At 46.1% G+C, this 22,925-nt stretch overlaps 2 protein-coding genes across 4 annotated transcripts in view; one reads left to right on the top strand and one right to left on the bottom strand.

Annotated features, from left to right (window-relative positions):
• The window catches only part of TRIM32 (tripartite motif containing 32), a 49,681-nt gene extending 39,312 nt beyond the window's left edge, over positions 1-10,369 (top strand). For all 3 annotated transcript variants that reach the window (XM_075324087.1, XM_075324085.1, XM_075324086.1), the window contains exon 2: positions 6,154-10,369. In XM_075324087.1, coding sequence (XP_075180202.1) covers positions 6,160-8,100 — 1,941 coding nt within the window. In that variant the 5' untranslated portion in view covers positions 6,154-6,159 and the 3' untranslated portion in view covers positions 8,101-10,369. The remainder of the gene's footprint in view (positions 1-6,153) is intronic.
• ASTN2 (astrotactin 2) overlaps positions 1-22,925 on the bottom strand; it is a 935,497-nt gene that overhangs the window by 217,718 nt on the left and 694,854 nt on the right. The gene's annotated exons all lie outside the window — the stretch shown is intronic.

The following is a 22,925-nucleotide window of genomic DNA, read 5'->3' as shown; positions in this document are numbered from 1 at the left end:
TGACTGGTTTACCTGTAACATTTATTCATACATTCCCATTTTACAACAGTTTTTCAAAACCCAGGCAAAAGCATCGCTTTTGTTTTTTCAATATATGACCGTATCATATTGAGACAGGCACATCCTACTGACAAGGGATATGGTGACCAGGTTGTCTCTTTAAACACTTCCCGGCAGCATAAAAGAAGAGTAGCATGTTGCAGTGTTCTGAGGAATTGTGCTCAGTAGCACTACCATGCTCGGGTGCTCAGTAGTGATGAGCGAGCGCTACCATGCCCGGGTGCTCAGTAGTGATGAGTGAGCACTACCATGCTCTGGTGCTCAGTAGTGATGAGTGAGCGCTACCATGCTCGGGTGCTCAGTAGTGATGAGCGAGCACTACCATGCCCGGGTGCTCAGTAGTGATGAGCGAGCACTACCATGCCCGGGTGCTCAGTAGTGATGAGTGAGCACTACCATGCTCTGGTGCTCAGTAGTGATGAGCGAGCACTACCATGCTCGGGTGCTCAGTAGTGATGAGCGAGCACTACCATGCTCTGGTGCTCAGTAGTGATGAGCGAGCACTACCATGCTCGGGTGCTCAGTAGTGATGAGCGAGCACTACCATGCTCGGGTGCTCAGTAGTGATGAGCGAGCACTACCATGCTCGGGTGCTCAGTAGTGATGAGCGAGCACTACCATGCTCTGGTGCTCAGTAGTGATGAGCGAGCGCTACCATGCCCGGGTGCTCAGTAGTGATGAGTGAGCACTACCATGCTCTGGTGCTCAGTAGTGATGAGCGAGCACTACCATGCTCGGGTGCTCAGTAGTGATGAGCGAGCACTACCATGCTCGGGTGCTCAGTAGTGATGAGCGAGCACTACCATGCTCGGGTGCTCAGTAGTGATGAGTGAGCGCTACCATGCTCGGGTGCTCAGTAGTGATGAGCGAGCACTACCATGCTCGGGTGCTCAGTAGTGATGAGCGAGCACTACCATGCTCGGGTGCTCAGTAGTGATGAGCGAGCACTACCATGCTCGGGTGCTCAGTAGTGATGAGCGAGCACTACCATGCCCGGGTGCTCAGTAGTGATGAGCGAGCACTACCATGCCCGGGTGCTCAGTAGTGATGAGTGAGCACTACCATGCTCTGGTGCTCAGTAGTGATGAGCGAGCACTACCATGCTCGGGTGCTCAGTAGTGATGAGCGAGCACTACCATGCTCTGGTGCTCAGTAGTGATGAGCGAGCACTACCATGCTCGGGTGCTCAGTAGTGATGAGCGAGCACTACCATGCTCGGGTGCTCAGTAGTGATGAGCGAGCACTACCATGCTCGGGTGCTCAGTAGTGATGAGCGAGCACTACCATGCTCTGGTGCTCAGTAGTGATGAGCGAGCACTACCATGCTCGAGTGCTCAATAGTGATGAGCGAGCACTACCATGCTCGGATGTTCAGTAGTGATGAGTGAGCACTACCATGCTCGGATGTTCAGTAGTGATGAGCGAGCACTACCATGCTCAGGTGCTCATTAGTGATGAGCAAGCACTACCATGCTCGGGTCCTCGGTAGTGATGAGCGAGCGCGCTACCATGCTCAGGTGCTTAGTAGTGATGAGCGAGCACTACCATGCTCAGGTGCTTAGTAGTGATGAGCATGCACTACCATGCTCGGGTGCTTGGTAGTGATGAGCGAGCACTACCATGCCCGGGTGCTCAGTAGTGATGAGCGAGCACTACCATGCTCAGGTGCTTAGTAGTGATGAGCATGCACTACCATGCTCGGGTGCTTGGTAGTGATGAGCGAGCACTACCATGCCCGGGTGCTCAGTACTTGTAACGAGCAGTTGGATGCTCAGATGGACGCGACTCGTGCACCAGGTATAATGGAACTCAATGGGGGCTTTGATCATTCTTTCTGATTTTACATCTATGTGGCTTTTCCTGTTTTAGACAGATTCAGAAAGGCGAATGTTTAAGGCTGCTTTCACACATCCATTTTTTGCCGTGCGGCACAATCCTTTAAAAAACGGAAAGAACTGATCCGGCGTGTGTTGCCTCTGGATCAGTTCTTTCCCTCATAGACTTGTAATAGCGCCGGATTGTGCCGCATGGCCTTGCGTTGCATCCGGCTTTTGCCGGATCCGGCGTAAATAGCTGATCTGGCGGCCGAATGGACTGTGGCTTGCAGCGTTTTTGTCTCCGGCGAAAAACCGTATGACGCCGGATCCAGCGCCGTATGGCGTGAGTTACAATTAAAGCCTATGGGCGCTGGATCCGGCATATGACGGAATCCAACGACGGATCCGGTTTTTTGAACTGCGCATGCTCAGTAGCACAACGGATCCATCAAAAACCGGAAGGAACGCATGGAAAAAACTGATGCAACGGATCCAACGAAAAAATGGATGTGTGAAAGCAGCCCAAAGTTGCAAAACTTGTCTGCAGCCTTTACTCTTTCATCAGGGTGGATGTCAGTCTCCCAGTTCTTGTGCATTGGACTTGTTGGAACCACTGATTTGATGGGGGAAGAGTCTGTCAATCAGCAGCTATGGTGGTTAACAGCGTTTTGAGCCTGCCCAGCGCCCCACACTTAGAGCCCTCACTGCCGGGAGGGAATTAACCATATTATTCCCGGCAGCTTTCGGCTTTCAGTCATAGGGGCGGGGCCACTGCAGGTTCAGTCACCGCTTTTTGTATAGTGAGTGTCGGCTTTATCTGCTCCCCCGCCCTGACTGACAGCCGCTCACCATTAGAACCTGCTGTCAGTGTCGGGGGTACAGCTACAGCCCCGCTCATTAAACACTATGGGACTGCTGAGCATAAAGGGGATAAAAAGTCCCCGATCTGCTGATCCCAGTAATTGGGCCCCCACCAATCAGAAAGTTATGTATTCTTCAGATAGGTAATAACTGATCACTGGACAAGCCCTTTAAATAAAAGGGGCATGTTTACATCAAAAACTGGTTGGTGCCTTCCTTACAAATGAGACAAATGACCTCACACATTTTTTATCTAATTAAAGTTGCCAAGTATTTTTAATCACATTCAGAACAATGTTCACTCAGGCTTCATTTTCTTAGTCCTTCTAGGCCTCTTTTTTGTTCTCATTATTAAACTCTCTGTGTTGTTGATGGCAACCAACCAGATTACATCTTGTATCTTGCCAGACCGGGATTTGAAAAGAGACAAGTGAAGTAATTGGTTCCTAAAATGAGTCCCACGTATCGCTGAGCTCACGACTTTGTTGTCGTCGTCGACGTGAGCTCACGACTTTGTTGTCGTCGTCGACGTGGGCTCACGACTTTGTTGTCGTCGTCGTCGACGTGGGCTCACGACTTTGTTGTCGTCGTCGTCGACGTGGGCTCACGACTTTGTTGTCGTCGTCGTCGACGTGGGCTCACGACTTTGTTGTCGTCGTCGTCGACGTGGGCTCACGACTTTGTTGTCGAGGTGGGCTCAGGACTGTTGTCTTCGCCGTTTGTTTTCAGAGCTGCTCCACTTGATGTGTTTGTTAGGCAGGTAGACATATTAAACAGCCATTAAAGACCCGGCGTTCTTCCTCTGGGATGTCTCCCGCTTATGTAAGACTGCCATAAACTCTACGTGAGATGTCTCTTTTCAGCAACCCCAGCAGTTCACCGGAATAAAACCATGTCATTAATTTATGTGAAGTGACAGAACCGTTCGCCACCACGACGCCGGCTTCTGCACACATTGCTAATTCCAGGCTCCAGGTGCTGCTCGGTAACAAGCAAACATAACAGGTCACGTATTAGCTATGCACGGCTGATATGTAATTCCACAGCTGGAGAGCGCCCACAATATTAACACGTTTCCTCACGCGCTATTTCCAAAGCATGACCCGAGGTGCACAATTTATCTGTTAGCAAAAAAAACCTAAAAATGGAATATTGTCGCTGCCAATAGATCGCTCTTGTTTTCAGCCTTAAATGATGTCGCTAAATTGCTGTTATCGCGTGGAGCTGCTGGCAGGGAAGAGCTGTAAGTGTTCAGCTGTGAGATTAGCTAAGACGCAGCTATGCATTGCTTCTCTCTATTAGTTTTGCCTCCATGTTTCCCAAATTGTCGCGGCATACACCAGGTTTCCATGATTTGAATACTCAAATAGGTCGGCTAGATTAGCCATTTAATAGTAGGCACTCGTGCTGAATCTTCAACGTGACCTGTTCCACCCAATCTTCCTGCCGCATTGCCTCTCGGAGTGCCCGTACCTTCATTACAGTTATTCTGGGACACAATATAAATGTGTCTATACATTCAATATATAGATATATGTGATAAAGAAAAGTTGCAGACACTACCATGCTCGGGTGCTTAGTACTCGTAACTAGTGATGACTGGGCACTACAATGCTCGGGTACTCAGTAGTCGTAACTAGTGATGAGCGGGCACTACCATGCTCGTGTACTCAGTAGTCGTAACTAGTGATGAGTGGGCACTACAATGCTCGTGTACTCAGTAGTCGTAACTAGTGATGAGCGGGCACTACCATGCTCAGGTGCTCAGTACTCGTAACTAGTGATGAGCGAGCACTACCATGCTCGGGTGCTCAGTACTCGTAACTAGTGATGAGCGGGCACTACCATGCTCGGGTGCTCGGTACTTGTAACTAGTGATGAGCGGGCACTACCATGCTTGGGTGCTCAGTACTCGTAACTAGTGATGAGTGGGCACTACAATGCTCGGGTACTCAGTACTCGTAACTAGTGATGAGCGGGCACTACCATGCTCGGGTGCTCAGTACTCGTAACTAGTGATGAGCGGGCACTACCATGCTCGGGTGCTCAGTACTCGTAACTAGTGATGAGCGGGCACTACCATGCTCAGGTGCTCAGTACTCGTAACTAGTGATGAGCGAGCACTACCATGCTCGGGTGCTCAGTACTCGTAACTAGTGATGAGCGGGCACTACCATGTTCAGGTGCTCAGTACTCGTAACTAGTGATGAGTGAGCACTACCATGCTCAGGTGCTCTGTACTCGTAACTAGTGATGAGTGAGCACTACCATGCTCGGGTGCTCAGTACTCGTAACTAGTGATGAGCGGGCACTACCATGCTCAGGAGCTTTGTACTCGATATGAACAGTTGGATGCTAGGATGGGCTCAACTCGTGTACAGAGTATAATGGAAGTCAATGGGGAACGCAAGGATTTTTTTTTTTTTGGAAATCTTCTGGAGAAATGCTCGAATCTGCAATTGACTTCCATTATATTCGGGTACTTGAGTTGGGCTCATCCGAGTCTCCAACTGCTGGTTACAAGTACAGAGCACCCGAGCATGGTAGTATTCAGTCATCCCCACCATTAGCATTGCTGATCTTCCTTTTGTACCTTTTTTTTTTTTTTTTTTAACCAGTTCAAGACTAGTGAAAAGGGTCAGCCCAGAGCTCAACATCTGTGCGTCACGAACTCTGGGGATAAGCTGCGGCCACAGATTGTTTTGATAAGCACAAATCAAAGGAGGATACAAATGCTGATCCATCACTGCCATCAGCTGTACTCCAAATAAGTATGTTCTGATATCAGTGTAGCTAAAGGTAGGGAAATGGACTTGTAAAAACCAGGAGTTCAGAAGCCATGTAAATGCAAACAATCTGCTGCAGTAGTGATCCACAAGGGCTAAGCTGACCCAGTACTGTCATCAGCTGTACTCCAAATGGGTACTTCCTAATATCAGAGGGGTTGGGAAGCCACTTATATGCAATATTCTTTTTACATGATTGAATACTAGTCCAATCTAATAGTTATTTGGAAAGTTTAAAGTTTAGTTGCTCTTTAAGCCAGTGAGGAATGCTGGCAGATTTTAGCTCTGAAGCCATCAGAATTATGAATGTTCCTCTTGGGTATAGTATAGCCTGTAATTCAGTATTTGCCCTGTAAAGGTAATTCAATGTGCGTATAAATTTAATAACTTTAAATCTAGATATAAAAAATGAAATACTGCTAAACACAGCCAATATCATAGGCCTTTAGATCTGTGCCGATCTTCATCGTTGGGTTAGTTTTTCATAGCTCCTTGTTTCCTAGAAAAGTTAAATTGGTACCAAAATCAACAGGTATGGATAAGCTGTTGAAATTACTCTTACATGTTGTACTATAAATGCAAGAAATTATACCTAAAAAAACATTTCTGACTTTATTTTCCCCTCTTAGGAAACCATGGCTGCTGGCCCATCGGTGAACATTGATGGCCTTCGAGAAGTCCTCGAGTGCCCTATATGTATGGAGACATACACTGAAGAACTGTTGAGGCCCAAACTCCTCCAATGTGGCCACACAACATGTAAACAATGCCTTGAGAAGCTTTTGGCCAGTACTATTAATGGAGTACGCTGTCCTTTCTGTAGTCGGGTAACCCGCGTCACAAATTCATTACAGTTGACCGATAACTTGACTATTTTGAAAATCATGAACACTGCAGAGCTGGGTCAATCTGTCTCAGGGTTAATGTGTAAGACGTGCAACCAAAGACTGCCTCGGAAGTACTGCAAAAAGTGTGCGATAGTGGTCTGCGACATGTGCGGAGAAGAGGCCCATCCTTCTCCAGACCATATCGTACTCCCAATGACAGATGCTGCAAATGAACGTCGGCATAGCTTTCAAGAAAAGCTTACTAGCCTTAGACAGGCTATCCAGGACCTGCAGAAAAGAAAATCCTCTCTAGACAGTATTTCCTCACATGTGAAGTCCAAGTACAAATTAGTAATGCAAGATTACAGTAAAGAGGAAATCCATGTGCAGGAGGAGTTGGCTCGATCACGCAAGCATTTTACATCTTCTTTGTACGAGGTGGAAAAATTAAACAATCTGGTGTTGGATGAGCACGCATACCTTCTCAACATTGCGGAAGTACAGATTGTGTCGAGGTGCGATTATCTTCTGCTAAAAATAAAACAGTCTGATTCGGCTTTATTAGAAGAGTCTGTCGAAGAAGAAGAACCCAACTTAGTCGCTAACTTACCGCAAAACCTGACCCTACAAGACGTAGAGTTTCTTAAGGTGGGGCATGTTGGTCCTGTACAGGTGGGTCAAGTGATCAAGAAGCCTTACAATGTGAATTTAGAGGACCCCAACCAGGATGAGTTTCCCATGGCTATGAGCAATGATGTGGAGGCATATCCGGAAGATGTGAGCCACGTTCAGCCTTGCACGTCAACCCCCGTCGTCCAACTTGCCGATACTGCATGTAGCTTACAACAGTGTCAGTTTCTAAGGAAGATGGGATCAAAGGGGAATATGCCAGGAATGTTTAATCTACCGGTCAGCATTCATGTCACCTCACTGGGAGAGGTGCTCGTTGCCGATAGAGGAAATTGTAGAATTCAGGTTTTCAACAGGAAAGGCTTTTTGAGAGAAATAAGACGAAGTCCTACTGGAATTGATACTTTTGTACTAAGTTTCCTTGGTGCCGATCTTCCTAACTTGATTCCATTATCGGTAACCATAAACTGTCATGGATTAATAGGTGTGACGGACAATTACGATAATTCTGTCAAAATATATACTATGGAAGGACACTGTATTGCTTGTCACAGAAGTCAGCTAAGCAAACCTTGGGGAATTGCGGCCATGCCTTCTGGTCAGTTTGTTGTAACTGATGTGGAAGGAGGCAAGCTGTGGTGTTTGACTGTAGATCGGAGTCTTGGAGTCGTTAAATACAGTCGTCTTTGTAGTGCGGTGCGGCCAAAGTTTGTAACGTGCGACCAGCAGGGGACTGTATACTTTACTCAAGGACTGGGTCTGAACTTGGAAAATCGTCAGTACGAGCATAATCTCGAAGGGGGTTTTTCTATCGGCTCGGTTGGCGCTGACGGGCAACTAGGCCGTCAGATCAGTCACTTTTTCTCGGAAAACGAAGACTTTCGTTGTATTGCAGGGATGTGTGTTGGGGCACGGGGAGACCTCATCGTAGCAGACAGTGGAAGGAAAGAAATCCTTCACTTTCCAAAAAGCGGAGGGTACAGCGTCTTAATTAAAGAGGGCTTGACCTGTCCTGTTGGAGTATCCTTAACTCCTAAGGGGCAGCTGTTGGTACTGGATTGTTGGGATCATTGTATTAAAATTTACAGCTACCATACACGCAGGTATTCCTCACCTTGAGACAAGCTCATATAGATCCCTTTCCACTGTGCAATTTGCTTTTAGGCACTTTACAAAAGGAAGAAAAGGCGTCTGTGCATCACTAGCATATTACAGTTTTAATACGTGTCATGCTCGAAAGGAACAGAGATTGTACCCTTTAACCACCAATGGACGTAGAACGCATTCATCTCACACCTCTAAAAATAAGGCTTTTAACATAGTGGAGGCTTTTAGGTGTCAACAGTTGTAAGAAATCAATATTCTTGTCTTTATTGTAGAGAGATTATACTCTACTTTACAATGTAGGCTCTTATCATGTCGGCTATTTCTTCTGTATCGACTGGTAATACATCTCTTACTAACGCAGGATAAAAAGCAGTCCTGAAGCCATCAACGAGCCGACGTTGCCTTTGTTCCAGGCATAAAGGAGAAATAGTTAGGTCTCATTTAGACATCGGTGGTTTTTTTTTTTTTTTTTCGTTTTTTCACGTATGCAAAAAAAAAAAATGGTCTGAGGTTTATCAGTCTTTGGTCAGTTTTTACCATCAGTGATTTTCACTTATCAAAAGATAAATGACACCGCATCTTGCCAATACAATGTTCATCACCGAATGCACACTGATGGCATCCATCTATTTCCCCGAGCCATGAACTGCTATGGATTAGTTTGATATTCGATGCGGATCAGAAAATGGACATCTCATTGATCTTTTTTTGTGTGGAGAGACTGCAAAAAAAAAAAAACACGGACTTGCGAATAGTCCTAGAGATTACAATGCGTATGTGTTCTATACGAGAAAAATGGACTTTGGGTCTGTATTTGCCTTTCAATTAATAACTCAAATTAATTTTCCTTCTTTTAAGGCATATTGTCAAGTTAATAAGCAAGTGTGCAATTGACGCTTTTTTCTAACTGCTGTTATTCTCCTGCATTAAGAGCTTTTATCTTTCATAGTGAACAGCTGTTTTCCATAGAGCTTTGGCCACCAGTAGAGATGAGCGAACCTTTGGAGCTTCGGATCACAGGGCACATTCGTACCTTAGATAAGGTTCGGTTTGTGACCCTGACTTGAACCAAACCTCAATGGTAGTCTGTAATTGGGTAGTTTGTCCCCGCTCACATGCAGCCAGCCATAAACCGAACACTTCCAGGGAAGGCTGGGCGGGATTTAAAAAAAAATATATATATATATATTTTTTTATTTATTTATTTAAGTTGTGTGTGCACTACATCAGATCATGCTGACTTTACCCCCAATGTGAGTCGTTAAAACCCTGCACCTGGCTCACACAAGGAAGCACAGCGCTGCTTGCTTGAGTGGTTTGCGCTCATAACTCGCTCGAACCCGAACTGTTTTTTTTGTTTTGTTTTTATTGTTGCAAGTTAGTTCCCAAACCTCAGGTTCACTCATCTCTAGCTACCAATGCCTGCCCAGAGCCTGGATGAGTATGCGCATGTGTAGTAGCTACATTCCAGGAGAGGAGTTAACTTCTAATATCGCAGCCTACCCTCTCCAGCCCATTGATTTCTATACAGCATTTATCTGTTCGTTTTCCTCCCTCTCAGCTCCTGACAAGTTGCCATTATAAATAATAAGTACCCATCATTAGCTTGTCTCAGAGCAGTTCTACTAATCACAGCTCTGACTGTCCGGAGCAGTGTGTTTGTTCTAACGCACTCATTTCTATATGTAAATACAGGGATAGCGGTGTAAACAAATCTCTGATAGCTGAATGTGTTACAGCAGAACTTGTGCCGAGCTTTACAGTTCTGCTAATACTACGGTTCTGCTGCTCACCAGATCTGTCACTCAAGGAGGAAAGCCCGCCCTGCCAGAAACCGGGAAGTGAGGAGACTGCAGAGCTCTGAGCTGCTCAAGAGACAACTTGAGAATAACCCTTTAATTTATCAATGATTTGCATGCCACTGTGAAGTAGGCAGATTGTGCACTTTACCATATATCGAAATTGTGTATAACATGTTTGTTTTCATGGTAGAAATTTCTGTTACTCGATTGCCATTTTTTTTTTCCAAAATTAAAAGCTGGATCGTATCCTAAAGAGTTTAGAAATATTATTGTAAAGAAATAAATGCATGCGGCATCATCTTTTAGTAGTATTAGCAGCAGTGCTCCAAACTATAAACACTACACTGTATGAGGATCATGTATGTGACAATAATCTGCCAAGTGGGTTGTGAAAGCTATGTACTTTTTTTTTTTATGAGAATCCAATACATTAAAGGGAACCTGTCACTTTTTCAGCCTACAAGCCGCGGCCACCACCACCGGGCTCTTATATACAGCATTCTATCACGCTGTATATAAGAGCCCAGGCCGGGGGTATAACATAAAAAACACTTTATAATACTTACCTAACGGTCGTGCGGTGGGCCTTATGGGCGTCTCCGTTGTCCGGTGCGGGCGCCGCCTCTTTTGGCCACCTTCGTCCTCTTTCTTCTCTACCTGCGGTGCATGACGGGTCCAACGTCATCCACACTCGCCGGCATTCAGATCCTGAGCAGGGCAGATCAAAGTATTGTAGTGCGCCTGCGCAGGACCGGCGAGTTTGAGTGACGTAGGAGGCATCATGCACACAGGCTTCAAAAAGAGGACGACGATGGCCGAAAGGGGAGGCGCCCACACCAAAGAACGGAGACGCCCATAAGGCCCACCGCGCGACCGTTGGGTAAGTATTTTAAAATGTTTTTTGTTATACCCCGGGACTGGGCTCTTATATACAGTATGTTAGAATGCCGTATATAAGAGCTCGGTGGTGGTGGCCGCAGGTTATAAGCCAAAAAAGTGGTGACAGGTTCCCTTTAAAAGGAACCTGACAGCAGATAAATGCTGCATGGCCCACGGGCAGCATGTATCAGACACTGGCTGTATGATTTCATCCAGGTATGTTTTTTCTTTAAAACATTGCGGCATTAAAGAGAAATCATAGCCTTATGACCACAGGAGACTATTCACACCCGCTTCTCTGGAGTGACACGTCTTTCCCTATACACTCACACAGGGAGAGACTTGTCACCCTAGGGCGACGGGCAGAGAGAGATCACTGGGGATCCCGTATGGCTTGGTCCCCGTTGGCTATTAGACTATGTTGTTTTTCTTTCTGAAATGCCACAACGTTTCAGCGTCAAACATAACTCCCAGAGATCATACCGCCACAATGCCTGTGCACTGGGTAGCATGCATCAGCTGTTAGGTTTCCTTATAGTTTACATTGCAGGTTGGGTTGCTATCATGATTGAGAGGAAAGAGGTTTTGGAAATTCACACAAATATCCTTGCATTTTGTCCCCTAACCCCCACCATTGTTGTTCTTATTTCTCTTTGTTTTGAAAATAAAAGTGATAAATATATTATGGATCTCAAAATCGTGACCATGAGATAACCGCATGCAGCAGGAGCCTCTCCCCACCTGCAGAAAGACACACATGTGAATAACACCACCCGCTAGGCTAGATCATGCTCTGTTATATGTTTCGGGAGTGCGCCGCTTTCCTTTTCCAGGGGGCAGTGCGCTCCTGAAAGTTGACAGCTCAGCCCAGCAGAATGGGTGCAAGCTGCATCAGAGGAGCACAGGGACGCTAAGGGGTACTTTGCACACTGCGACATCGCTAGCATCGGCTAGCGATGCCGAGCGCGACAGTACCCGCCCCTGTCGCACATGCGATATCTTGTGATAGCTGCCGTAGCGAACATTATCACAACGGCAGCTTCGCACGCACTTACCTGCCCTGCGACGTCGTTCTGGCCGGCGACCCGCCTCCTTCCTAAGGGGGCAGGTCGTGCGGCGTCACAGCGACGTCACACGGCAGGCGGCCAATAGAAGCGGAGGGGCGGAGATGAGCGGGACGTAAACATCCCGCCCACCTCCTTCCTTCCGCATAGCCGGTGGAGGCAGGTAAGGAGATGTTCCTTGCTCCTGCGGCTTCACACACAGCGATGTGTGCTGCCGCAGGAACGAGGAACAACATTGTATCTCCTATTGGTGCGACATTATGAAAATGACAGACGCTACACAGATCACCGATTTTCGACGCATTTGCGATCATTTATCGGCGCATCTAGGCTTTACACGTTGCGATGTCGTTACCGGCACCGGATGTGCGTCACTTTCGATTTGACCCCGACAATATTGCAGTAGCGATGTCGCAACGTGCAAAGTACCCCTAAGTCTGGCCAGATCGTGTGGTCCAGCAATTAGGCCAGATTTAGGTCAGTGCTTACATGGCTCTAGTTAAGTGTGCGTAAGCACCGCACAGGGGCAGGTATCGTAGACGGTGAGCAATTTTTGTCAACAGAGAGGACTTTTAATAAGCTTAAGGCCCCCTTCACACGTCCGTGAAAAACACGCACGTGTGTTACAGGCCGTTTTTCGGGTCCGTGTCCCGTTTTTGTGTCCGTTTTTATGGTCCGTGTGGCATCTGTGTGAATTGCGTATGTTAGCCGTGTTTGTGTGTAGAACGTCCGTGTGTGCGTGTGGAATTAACGTGTATGTGTACGTGGAATGTCCGTGTGTAATGTCCGTGTGTGTGATGCACAATGTCGTTTATAAATGTCGGCTGACAGCAGACAGAGTTGCGCGATGAGAATGAACTCGGGTGAACTTCACCCGACTTCATCCTCATACCGCGGCTCTGTCTGTGTCGAGTACTGATTAGCGGTCACCTGTGAAGGATTCACCGGTGACCGCTAATCCCCCGAGTGACTGAAGTTTCCCCCCCCTCTCATACTCACCATTCCTCGATCCCCGGCGTGGCGCTGCACAGCATTCACACTGCTGCGGCGGCTTTTACTATTTTGAAAAAGCCGGCCGCTCATTAAACAATCTCCTATTCCCTGCTTTCCCCGCCCACCGGCGCCTATGATTGGTTGCAGTGAGACACGCCCCCACACTGAGTGACAGGTGCCTCACTGCACCCAATCACAGCAGCCGGTGGGCGTGTCTATACTGTGCAGTAAAATAAATAAATAATTAAAAAAAAACGGCGTGCGGTGCCCCCCAATTTTAATGCCAGCCAGATAAAGCCATACGGCTGAAGGCTGGTATTCTCAGGATGGGGAGCTCCACGTTATGGGGAGCCCCCCACCCTAACAATATCAGTCAGCAGCCGCCCAGAATTGCCGCATACATTATATGCGACAGTTCTGAAACTGTACCTGGCTCTTCCCGATTTGCCCTGGTGCTTTGGCAAATCGGGGTAATAAGGAGTTAATGGCAGCCCATAGCTGCCACTAAATCCTAGATTAATCATGTCAGGCGTCTCCCCGAGATTCCTTTCATGATTAATCTGTAAGTTACAGTAAATAAACACACACACACCAGAAAAAATCATTTATTAGAAATAAAAAACACACACATATACCCTGGTTCAACAATTTAATCAGCCCGAAAAAGCCCTCCATGTCCGGCGTCATCCAGGATGGTCCAGCGTCGCATCCAGCTCTGCTGCATGGAGGTGACCGGAGCTGCAGAAGACACCGCCGCTCTGGTCACCTCCACGCGGCAAATGAAGACAGCCGCGCGATCAGCTGAGCTGTCACTGAGGTTACCCGCTGTTACTGGATCCAGTGACAGCGGGTAACCTCAGTGACAGCTCAGCTGATCGCGCTTCTCACCTCAGTTGCTGCGTGGAGGTGACTGGAGCGGCGGTGTCTTCTGCAGCTCCTGTCACCTCCATGCAGCAGAGCTGGAAGCGACGCTGGACCATCCTGGATGACGCCGGACATGGAGGGCTTTTTCGGGCTGATTAAATTGTTGAACCAGGGTATATGTGTGTGTTTTTTATTTCTAATAAATGATTTTTTCTGGTGTGTGTGTGTGTTTATTTACTGTAACTTACAGATTAATCATGAAAGGAATCTCGGGGAGACGCCTGACATGATTAATCTAGGATTTAGTGGCAGCTATGGGCTGCCAATAACTCCTTATTACCCCGATTTGCCAAAGCACCAGGGCAAATCGGGAAGAGCCGGGTACAGTTCCAGAACTGTCGCATATAATGTATGCGGCAATTCTGGGCGGCTGCTGACTGATATTGTTAGGGTGGGGGGCTCCCCATAACGTGGAGCTCCCCATCCTGAGAATACCAGCCTTCAGCCGTATGGCTTTATCTGGCTGGCATTAAAATTGGGGGGAACCGCACGCCGTTTTTTTTTAATTATTTATTTATTTTACTGCACAGTATAGACACGCCCACCGGCTGCTGTGATTGGGTGCAGTGAGGCACCTGTCACTCAGTGTGGGGGCGTGTCTCACTGCAACCAATCATAGGCGCCGGTGGGCGGGGAAAGCAGGGAATAGGAGATTGTTTAATGAGCGGCCGGCTTTTTCAAAATAGTAAAAGCCGCCGCAGCAGTGTGAACGCCGTGCAGCGCCGCGCCGGGGATCGGGGAACGGTAAGTATGAGAGAGGGGGGGGAACTGACCGACAGACTGTGAGAGAGGGACAGAGAGACCGACAGAGAGACCGACCGACGGACTCAGGGAGATTGACCGACATACACAGAAATAGAAAGAATAGCCGACATCACTAGAAATAAAAACACTAAACGGACACGGACTATAGGTAGATGCATACGTGTTTACTAACGTGTGTGCACATACCCATAGACTTTCATTGTGTCCACGTGTGCGTGCTCAGTGCAGATAAGGGACATGCATCCGTGCAAAACGCAAACACATACGGATCACGGACACGCACACACGGACATAATGAAATAACGCACGTGTGACCACAATCATAGATTAACATTGGTGCACGTTTGGCCGTGTCTCCGGTATATACGGAAACGGACCAAACACGCACGTGTATCACGGATGTGTGAAGGGGGCAAACTTATTTTTTTACCAGCAATTTTAATAATTATTGATCTTGAAACAACCCCTTTTAACAAAATAGACAAGTTATACAAAACTGTTTCAGAAGCCTATAGAAAATACTACAGACTGTAAAATAAGTTTATTCCATGCAGCTCTACAGTTGTCTGCATCAAAGTGTATTTTATTTTTTCCCTGCGCAATGCCAGTCCTGGCCACCGGCTGTGCAGGGAAATGCTGCAGGGTCCCGTTGACTTAAATGGATCTGTTCTGTAGTGTCTCGCACAGCCGGTGACCATGAGTGCCACTATGCAAGACACAACTGGGAAAAGGATGCGGTGCTAAAAGTAGTGCTGTGACCCCCATCAGTCCCCACTCAGAAAGCGATTACATATCCTAGCAATATGCCATCACTTTCTGGGATAGGAATAACTATAAGGCTTCATATACCAGTAAACAGAATGTGTATGATTTCAGATGACTTTTATACAGTATTACTGTATATATAATGGACAATAACCTTTAAAATATCCTATTATGCCTATATTAAATGCAGTGGGGCATATTTTTCAAGTGAAATGCGTCAGATTCTGGTGTTTGCACAACTTTTTTTTTTTCTTAGATTTTATTTTTTTACTTGACTGATAAAGGCCTGGCCTTGCGGGAAAATGGGCATGGCTTAGTGGAAATGGGGTGTGACCCAACATGGGATACTATGTATAAAAATGCACCAAAGATAATCATATTTCTGGTATAAGGTAGGGTAACTAATAGGTGTAAACTTAAAGGGAATCTGTCACCACTTTGACCTTTTTAAACTGTTAATATGGGCATACAGGGTATAGAATGCTGAAAAATGTCATTGCTGAAAAATGTCATACTTGTATGTCTCCCATCAGATGCCTTCTTGTTGAAATATGATTCTATCTCTTTATGTAAATGAGCTCTTCCAGGCTATGGGGCGGATGCTGCCTGGAAGATAACTCTACCTCCAGACCTTATTTTATCTTCCAGGCAGCATCCACCCCATAGCCTGGAAGAGCTCATTTACATAAAGTGATAAAAGATATTTCCACAACAAAGCATCCATCTGATCTAAGACCTACAGGTATCCGATGCCTTGTTGTTGAAATATCTTTTATCACTTTATGTAAATTAGCTCTTCCAGGCTATGGGGAAGATGCCTGAACGATAACTCCACCTCCACAAAAATAAAAGGTGTGCTACCAGTGTAATACGCGACGGCCGCTCACTGCAGAGCTGTGTGTGATAACTGACAAATCTGCAAGTTCCTCTCAGCTTCATCTTCAATCTCACAGCCAGACAGTATTGTTGCAATGAAGCAGAGCTCAGGGAGCTGCAGAAAATGTGTTTGCAAGAAGTCATTTCTCCTATTCAGTGTCAGTTACTTGTCTCACACTTGGTAACGCCCCTTTTATTTAAAATAAACTCTGGAGGTGGAGTTATCTTCCAGACAGCATCCGCCCCATAGCCTGGAAGAGCTCATTTACATAAAGTGACAAAAAATCATTTATCCACAACAAGGCATCAGCTATGAGACACAGGTATTACTTTTTCAGAATTCTATAACCCGTCTGCCCATATTAAAGGGAATCTGTCACCAGATATTTATAATACTCACCTAACGGTCGGTGTGGAGCAGATAGGTCGGATGGGCGTCTCCGGGTCTGCGCCTCCTCTTTCAGCCATCTTCGTTCTCCTTCTGAAGCTAGTGTGGATGACGCGTTCTACGTTATCTATGCTAGCCGACATTGAGGGTCCCGCACAGGTGTGCTACAATACTTTGATCTGCTTTTTTGACCTGACAGGTTCCCTTTAACCCCTTGGGTGCTTCACAGGAACTAAGGGCCGCTTTACACGCTACCACATCGCTAAAGCGATGTCGTTGGGGTCACGGAATTTGTGACGCACATCCGGTTGCGTTAGCGATGTCTTTGCGTGTGACACCTATGAACAATTTTGAATCGTCGCAAAAACGGTCAAAATCGCTCATCGGTGACATGCACCCCTATTCTCGAATATCGCTGCTGCTCGGTGTACGAAGTAGTTCATCGCTCCTGTGGCATTACACATCGCTATGTGTGACATCGCAGGAACGAGGAAGCTCACCTTACCTGCGTCCGTCGGCAGTGAGGAAGGAAGAAGCAGGGCGGGATGTTACATCCCGCTCATCTCCGCCCCTTCGCTTCTATTGGCCGGCTGCTTAGTGACATCACAGTGACGACGAACGCACCTCCCCCTTGAGGGAGGGATTGTTCGGCAGTCACAGTGACGTCGCTAAAAAGGTATGTGTTTGTGACGCTGCCGTAGCGATAATGTTCGCTACGGCAGCAATCACCACATATCGGCCGTACGACGAGGGTGGGTGCTATTGCGCTCGACATCGCCAGCAAATGCTAGCGATGTCGCAGCGTGTAAAGCGGCCCTAAAGCAATGTGGAAGAAAAAAATTACAATTTTTACTTTTTCCTACAAAAAGTCCCAAATTTATTTTCACAAGTGTAACAAGAAAGTGCACTGAACAATTTTCTGTGACACTCCTGAGTACAGGGATACCTCAAATGTAGTGGAAAGCTACTGTTTGGGCGCACAGCAGGGCTCGGAAAGGAAGGAGTGCCATTTGACTTTTGAAATGTAAAATCGTCTGGAATAGTTATCAGATGCATGTCACGTTTGCATAGCGTCTTATGTGCCTAAACAGTGGAAACCCCCACAAGTGACCCCATTTTGGAAACTAGACTCCTCCGGGAAATTATCTAGCTGTGTGGTCAGCATCTTGAACCCACAGGTGCTTTATAGAATTTTATAAGATTGACCTGTGAAAATGAAAATTCTCATTTTTCCCCACAAAAAAGTTACTTTTAGTCCTAGCTTTAGTTCCAGAATGGGACATCTACTTTGTCCTAATCGCTGATCTAATGATCTACATATGTCAGGAAGGGGTTAAAAAGCTTTGCCACATGAATTAGGATACTAAGTGAAACTAGAGTCCTCTAAAAGGAGAAGAGACTCCTCTCTAGAAATCTTTTTTAGGGTTCTTGACTCTTATCAGTGTATGGGAGGATGACCGGTAAGAAGTCTTTGATGTTTAGGAGGTACTGTTTCTCTTTGGGAAGATTGTGGCTGATGTGCGAAGACTTGTAGGCCAGACGATGATCCTTGATAATCAACATTCGGATTGGCACTCCTCTAAGAAGAAGAAAGATGATTGTTTTGACCCAACAGTTGGAGGTAATTACAATTTAAAGAGTCATTCAGCACAGAATTACTTTTCAAACAGTTTACAGGTACTTAGTGTGGCCACACATTTACATGCCCCTTCCCACCTGCTTGTTTGCCCTTCATCTACACCCCCTTTTCTTTGATTGACAGCTTTTGATTCAGGCCCAAGCCCACTTCATGCTAGCGAAGTGGACGTCGGAGATGAAGGGCCTGGCTGCAGCTGTCCGGGAGCCAAAAAAGGGCAGAGACAGATGGAAAACAAATAGGTAAGAAGGTGCGCTTAACTCTTTGGCCACACCAAGAGTGCACCAATTGACTGTTCAAACTAATTTCAGGCATTCTGTTCTGACAAATAGGAATAACGTTTGGAACACCATTCTAAGTCCGAACTGGGTGCAAAAACCTAAAAAAACATCACTATGGGGAGATAAGGTATGCACACCAGTGACTATGTAAGGGGAATACATGAAATAGCAGAAACTGCTGTGTGAATACTGACTTGAAAAATCCAATAGCTATATGCAAGAGTGAATATGTGAAAAATGGAATCTGCATTACTGCCATGAACATATGAATTGAGAAATTTAGCTACTAAATTGATCAATGCAATAGAGCCCCAACACTACGCCAAAGTATTTCTCTACGTTGGGGTCCCTAGCTTGTGTGTGTCCTCTCATGCAGTTAAAAAACTTACCGTGTATGGGAAGCTGAGACCCAGGCTATTTATGCGTATGATATGGATTGGCAATAGGTGTGGTTGGGGAGGGTTCACAAACGAAAAACAACTAACAAATAGGAATAACGTTTGGAACTCCATTCTAAGTCCGAACTGCGTGCAAAAACCTAAAAAAACATCACTATGGGGAGATAAGGTATGCACACCAGTGACTATGTAATGGGAATACATGAAATAGCAGAAACTGCTGTGTGAATACTGATTTTTCAAGTCAGTATTCACACAGCAGTTTCTGCTATTTCATGTATTCCCCTTACATAGTCACTGGTGTGCATACCTTATCTCCCCATAATTCTGTTCTGACAGGCTGCCTTTATGGCATTGACCTAGTCCCTTGGGTAAAGTTTCTAGTTACAATTTCCTCCCATTGCCCATGTATAGAACCAGTAGTATAAAGCTACTGTGACCTCCGACACCATGATTACTGCAATAGCAGCTTTTCGCTACAACCAAGACTCTCATAGGAACAAGATCATTTCTTAACATTGATCAGAAGGTCATTCTAAGGCCGGAGTCATACTTGCGAGTGACTCGCCGAGTCTCGCGTCCCACCCCCCCGGCAAGGCCGCACACTCTCCTGACAGGAGCGGGTCAGCTGCGTGTGTTTCTATGCAGTAGAGACTCCGCCGAGTCTCACATCCCATCACGCCGGCACGGCCACACACTCTCCTGGCAGGAGCGGGTCAGCTGCGTGTGTATCTATGCAGTAGAGACTCCGCCCAGTCTCACATCCCATCACCCCGGCATGGCCGCACACTCTCCTGACAGGAGCGGGTCGGCTGCGTGTGTTTCTTTGCAGCTTAGACACTCCTGTCCGGAGAGTGTACGGCCATGCCGGGTGATGGGATGTGAGACACTCGCAAGTGTGACTCCTGCCTAATAGCAATTTTCAGCAAACTGATGACCCGACTTTAGATTACCAACCTCTGCACTGAACGTCCGGCTCAATTTTCCTACGTTCTCTCTTTCCATCAGGTATTTTTAAAAATCTCTTGAGGAAAAAAAATGGCTAAAAAATTCTTCTATGAACATCGAAGTGAATTTCCAATAGAACTGAATTGGAAGCATTTTCCAAACAATTTTTGGATCTGTTGAATAAAAAAACCTCCGTGTGTACATAGTCTTGTAACGCCTTCCTGGAGCCACAGACTCAGACTGGCTGTAAGGGGAGTCTAGAGAAAAGCCGCTCACAAAGCAGGACCCAGAGAACTCCGCAACCCTTTAACCCCTATACAGGGATTTGGAATTACACAGAGCCCCAGAGATCACTACCTGTGGTAGACTGTAGTCCGTGGTGGTCAGGCAGGGTCAAAAACCAGGAAATGCTAAACAGGAACAGAATCGGCAGGCAAGGGCGTAGTGAGGAGACAAAGCAGAGGTCAAATCCGGAACTGGCAGCAAGGTACAAAAACGACAGGCAGGAGGGTAGTAAAAAAAAACAAGCAAAGGTCAGCGCACAGGACTCAAAATATAAACAGCACATGAACCAGGAGTACAGAACTATCTCTGGCAGTGGTCAAATGACAGGAGGGGGAATAAGAAGGGTGTGGTGTCTTCTTATTGGCTGCAGGTGAATGATGGCAACTTCAGCTGGAAGGCACACACCACCTACAGTCAGCCAGTGGTACTGCAGGTTCTAGGGAAACCCAGCCTAGTGGATGAGCGGAGCCTGTGCTCAGTAGAGCCACGGCACAGACTCCTCTCCCATCACCAGCACTATCCATGGTGGGAACACTGCGTCACCTGGCGATCGGAGCAGAAGTCGCAGGAGAGGACTCCGGAGGGGACATGACAGGTCTAAGCCCAGTGGGTGAAAACCACCTTGACTGGTCCAAGTTGCAAACATCCAAGAGGCTGGACTGAACTATTGCAACAAGGGGGAACCAATAGGATGCTTCTATCCAATATTTGTAAGTGCTGCTGTTTTTTCCTTCAATCAGCGTAATTCCGGAGACTAGCCATTGGTGTTATTTTGCTAGCCACACCATGTGGCTGCACAGAAAGGACAAGCTACACTGCCAATATAAAAAGTGGCACAATGCCACTTCATATTAGCATTTGGAGGGATACATGTGATTGCGATGGGGTACGTTTGCCACAGACCTATTTAAGTGGGGGGTTTTTTCTAAGTGACCAAATTATATTTATAGTGGCACTTTACTACACTCTTTTATTCACTATTTTGAGGACGTGCATTCAGTCTGACCTGCTTCAGCTCTTTTCTTTAGTGAAATTTTTGAATGGGTAGTCAATGTAATAATCGTTGTCGTGGATTGGCACATTTTGTAGAATTACACCCTTTTTTGTAATTCTAGACAACCCCTTTATTTCAACAATCTCCACTTGCATCTCTCAAACTGCGGCAACTTTTAGTTCCCAGCCTAATGGGCACTTAACTCAGATGGCCAGCTATAGGTTGGAGACCACTGTTCTAATTTCTCGGCCACCAGCCTGCTGGAAGGTGGTCTTTATATTGTGTCCTAGTTACCTTGATTAATGTAGATTGTATCACTGGAGCCAATTTGTAGCGCGGTGCTGGGATAACCCTCTTAGTAATCTCGCTCTGCTGCGTTTACTAGGGGAAAAATACCACTTCTCATTGTCTCGTTACTTTTCCCATTCATGGTCCCCTGTGAGCCTCCTCATTAGCAGTTGTTAGTACTTATCTTTATTATGAAGATTTCTATATATAGTGTGAGTGTAAGTTATTTCTAGCGGAAAATGATTTAACTCTTCCATGCGTTTCTATTTGTAAAATAAAGACCGTTTCTGATGAATGCATCTGACTAATCATTGTTTGCCAACGTGAATTATGAGACTGATAAGCAGAAAGCTATACATCAATATACACAGCGCATTGGAAGTGGAAACTGCTGTATCTGAACATACTCTAGTAAGACAACGGCGTCTAGGTGTTAGTTGACAGCAGCGTGCAGAAGTTTGGGCACCCCTGATCAAAATTACCATTATTGTGAACAGTTAAGCAAGTTGAAAATTAAATGATCTCTAAAAGGCAAAGTTAAAGATGACACATTTCCTTTGTATTTTAGACAAAAAAATTTTTTTAATCCTTTACATTTTAAAATTATCAAAAAATGGGCCAATACAAAAGTTTGGGGACCCTGCATGGTTGTTGCCTAGCAGCACCCCCTTTGGCACATATCACAGCTTGTAAGCACATTTTGTAGCAGCCAAGATTCTTTCAATTCTTTTTTGAAGGATTTTCAGTTACTCTTCCTTGGAAAAGTCTTCCAGTTCTGTGAGACTCCTCGCTCATCTTCCAGTTCTGTGAGACTCCTGGCTCGTCTTCCAGTTCTGTGAGACTCCTGGCTCGTCTTCCAGTTCTGTGAGACTCCTGGCTCGTCTTCCAGTTCTGTGAGACTCCTGGCTCGTCTTCCAGTTCTGTGAGACTCCTGGCTCGTCTTCCAGTTCTGTGAGACTCCTGGCTCGTCTTTCAGTTCTAATATCCAAAAAACTGACACACACACATCCAACAAATGTGAACAGGTGCTAACTGAAAAAACATGGTAACTATAAAATACATACAGCTGCACACTAAAAAGCCAAAAATGTACAAGGGAAAATATGGCACTGCATTACTGCAAAAGAGAAATATTTAGTTTATGTATTGGCCAATGCATGTAAGCCCGGACACCAAACAGCAAGGTATATGTCTGTAATCAGGGAACCTAACTTAAATGCCACTATCTAGGTTAAAAACATCCGTATCTGGGCAAAATGCCACTATTTGGACTACAAACCTCCATGTATAGGCAGCTAGGCTCCTGCTATAATGGTTATGAACACAGCCAGGTCTTAGGGCAGAGTGCTCAGTTAGAAAAAGACTCACTAGAAATATCAAAAAACTGACCCGCACATCCAACAAATGTGAACAGGTGCTAACTGAAAAAACATAACTATAAAATGCATACAGTTCTGTGAGACTCGTGGCTCATCTTTCAGTTCTGTGAGACTGCTGGGTCATCTTCCAGTTCTGTGAGACTCCTGGCTCATCTTCCAGTTCTGTGAGACT

The sequence above is a fragment of the Anomaloglossus baeobatrachus genome, chromosome 9 (assembly GCF_048569485.1).
Source record: "Anomaloglossus baeobatrachus isolate aAnoBae1 chromosome 9, aAnoBae1.hap1, whole genome shotgun sequence".
Classification (NCBI taxonomy): Eukaryota; Metazoa; Chordata; class Amphibia; order Anura; family Aromobatidae; genus Anomaloglossus; species Anomaloglossus baeobatrachus.
The sequence above is the reverse complement of the archived record's forward strand: the minus strand, read 5'-3'. Positions and strand labels throughout refer to the sequence as shown.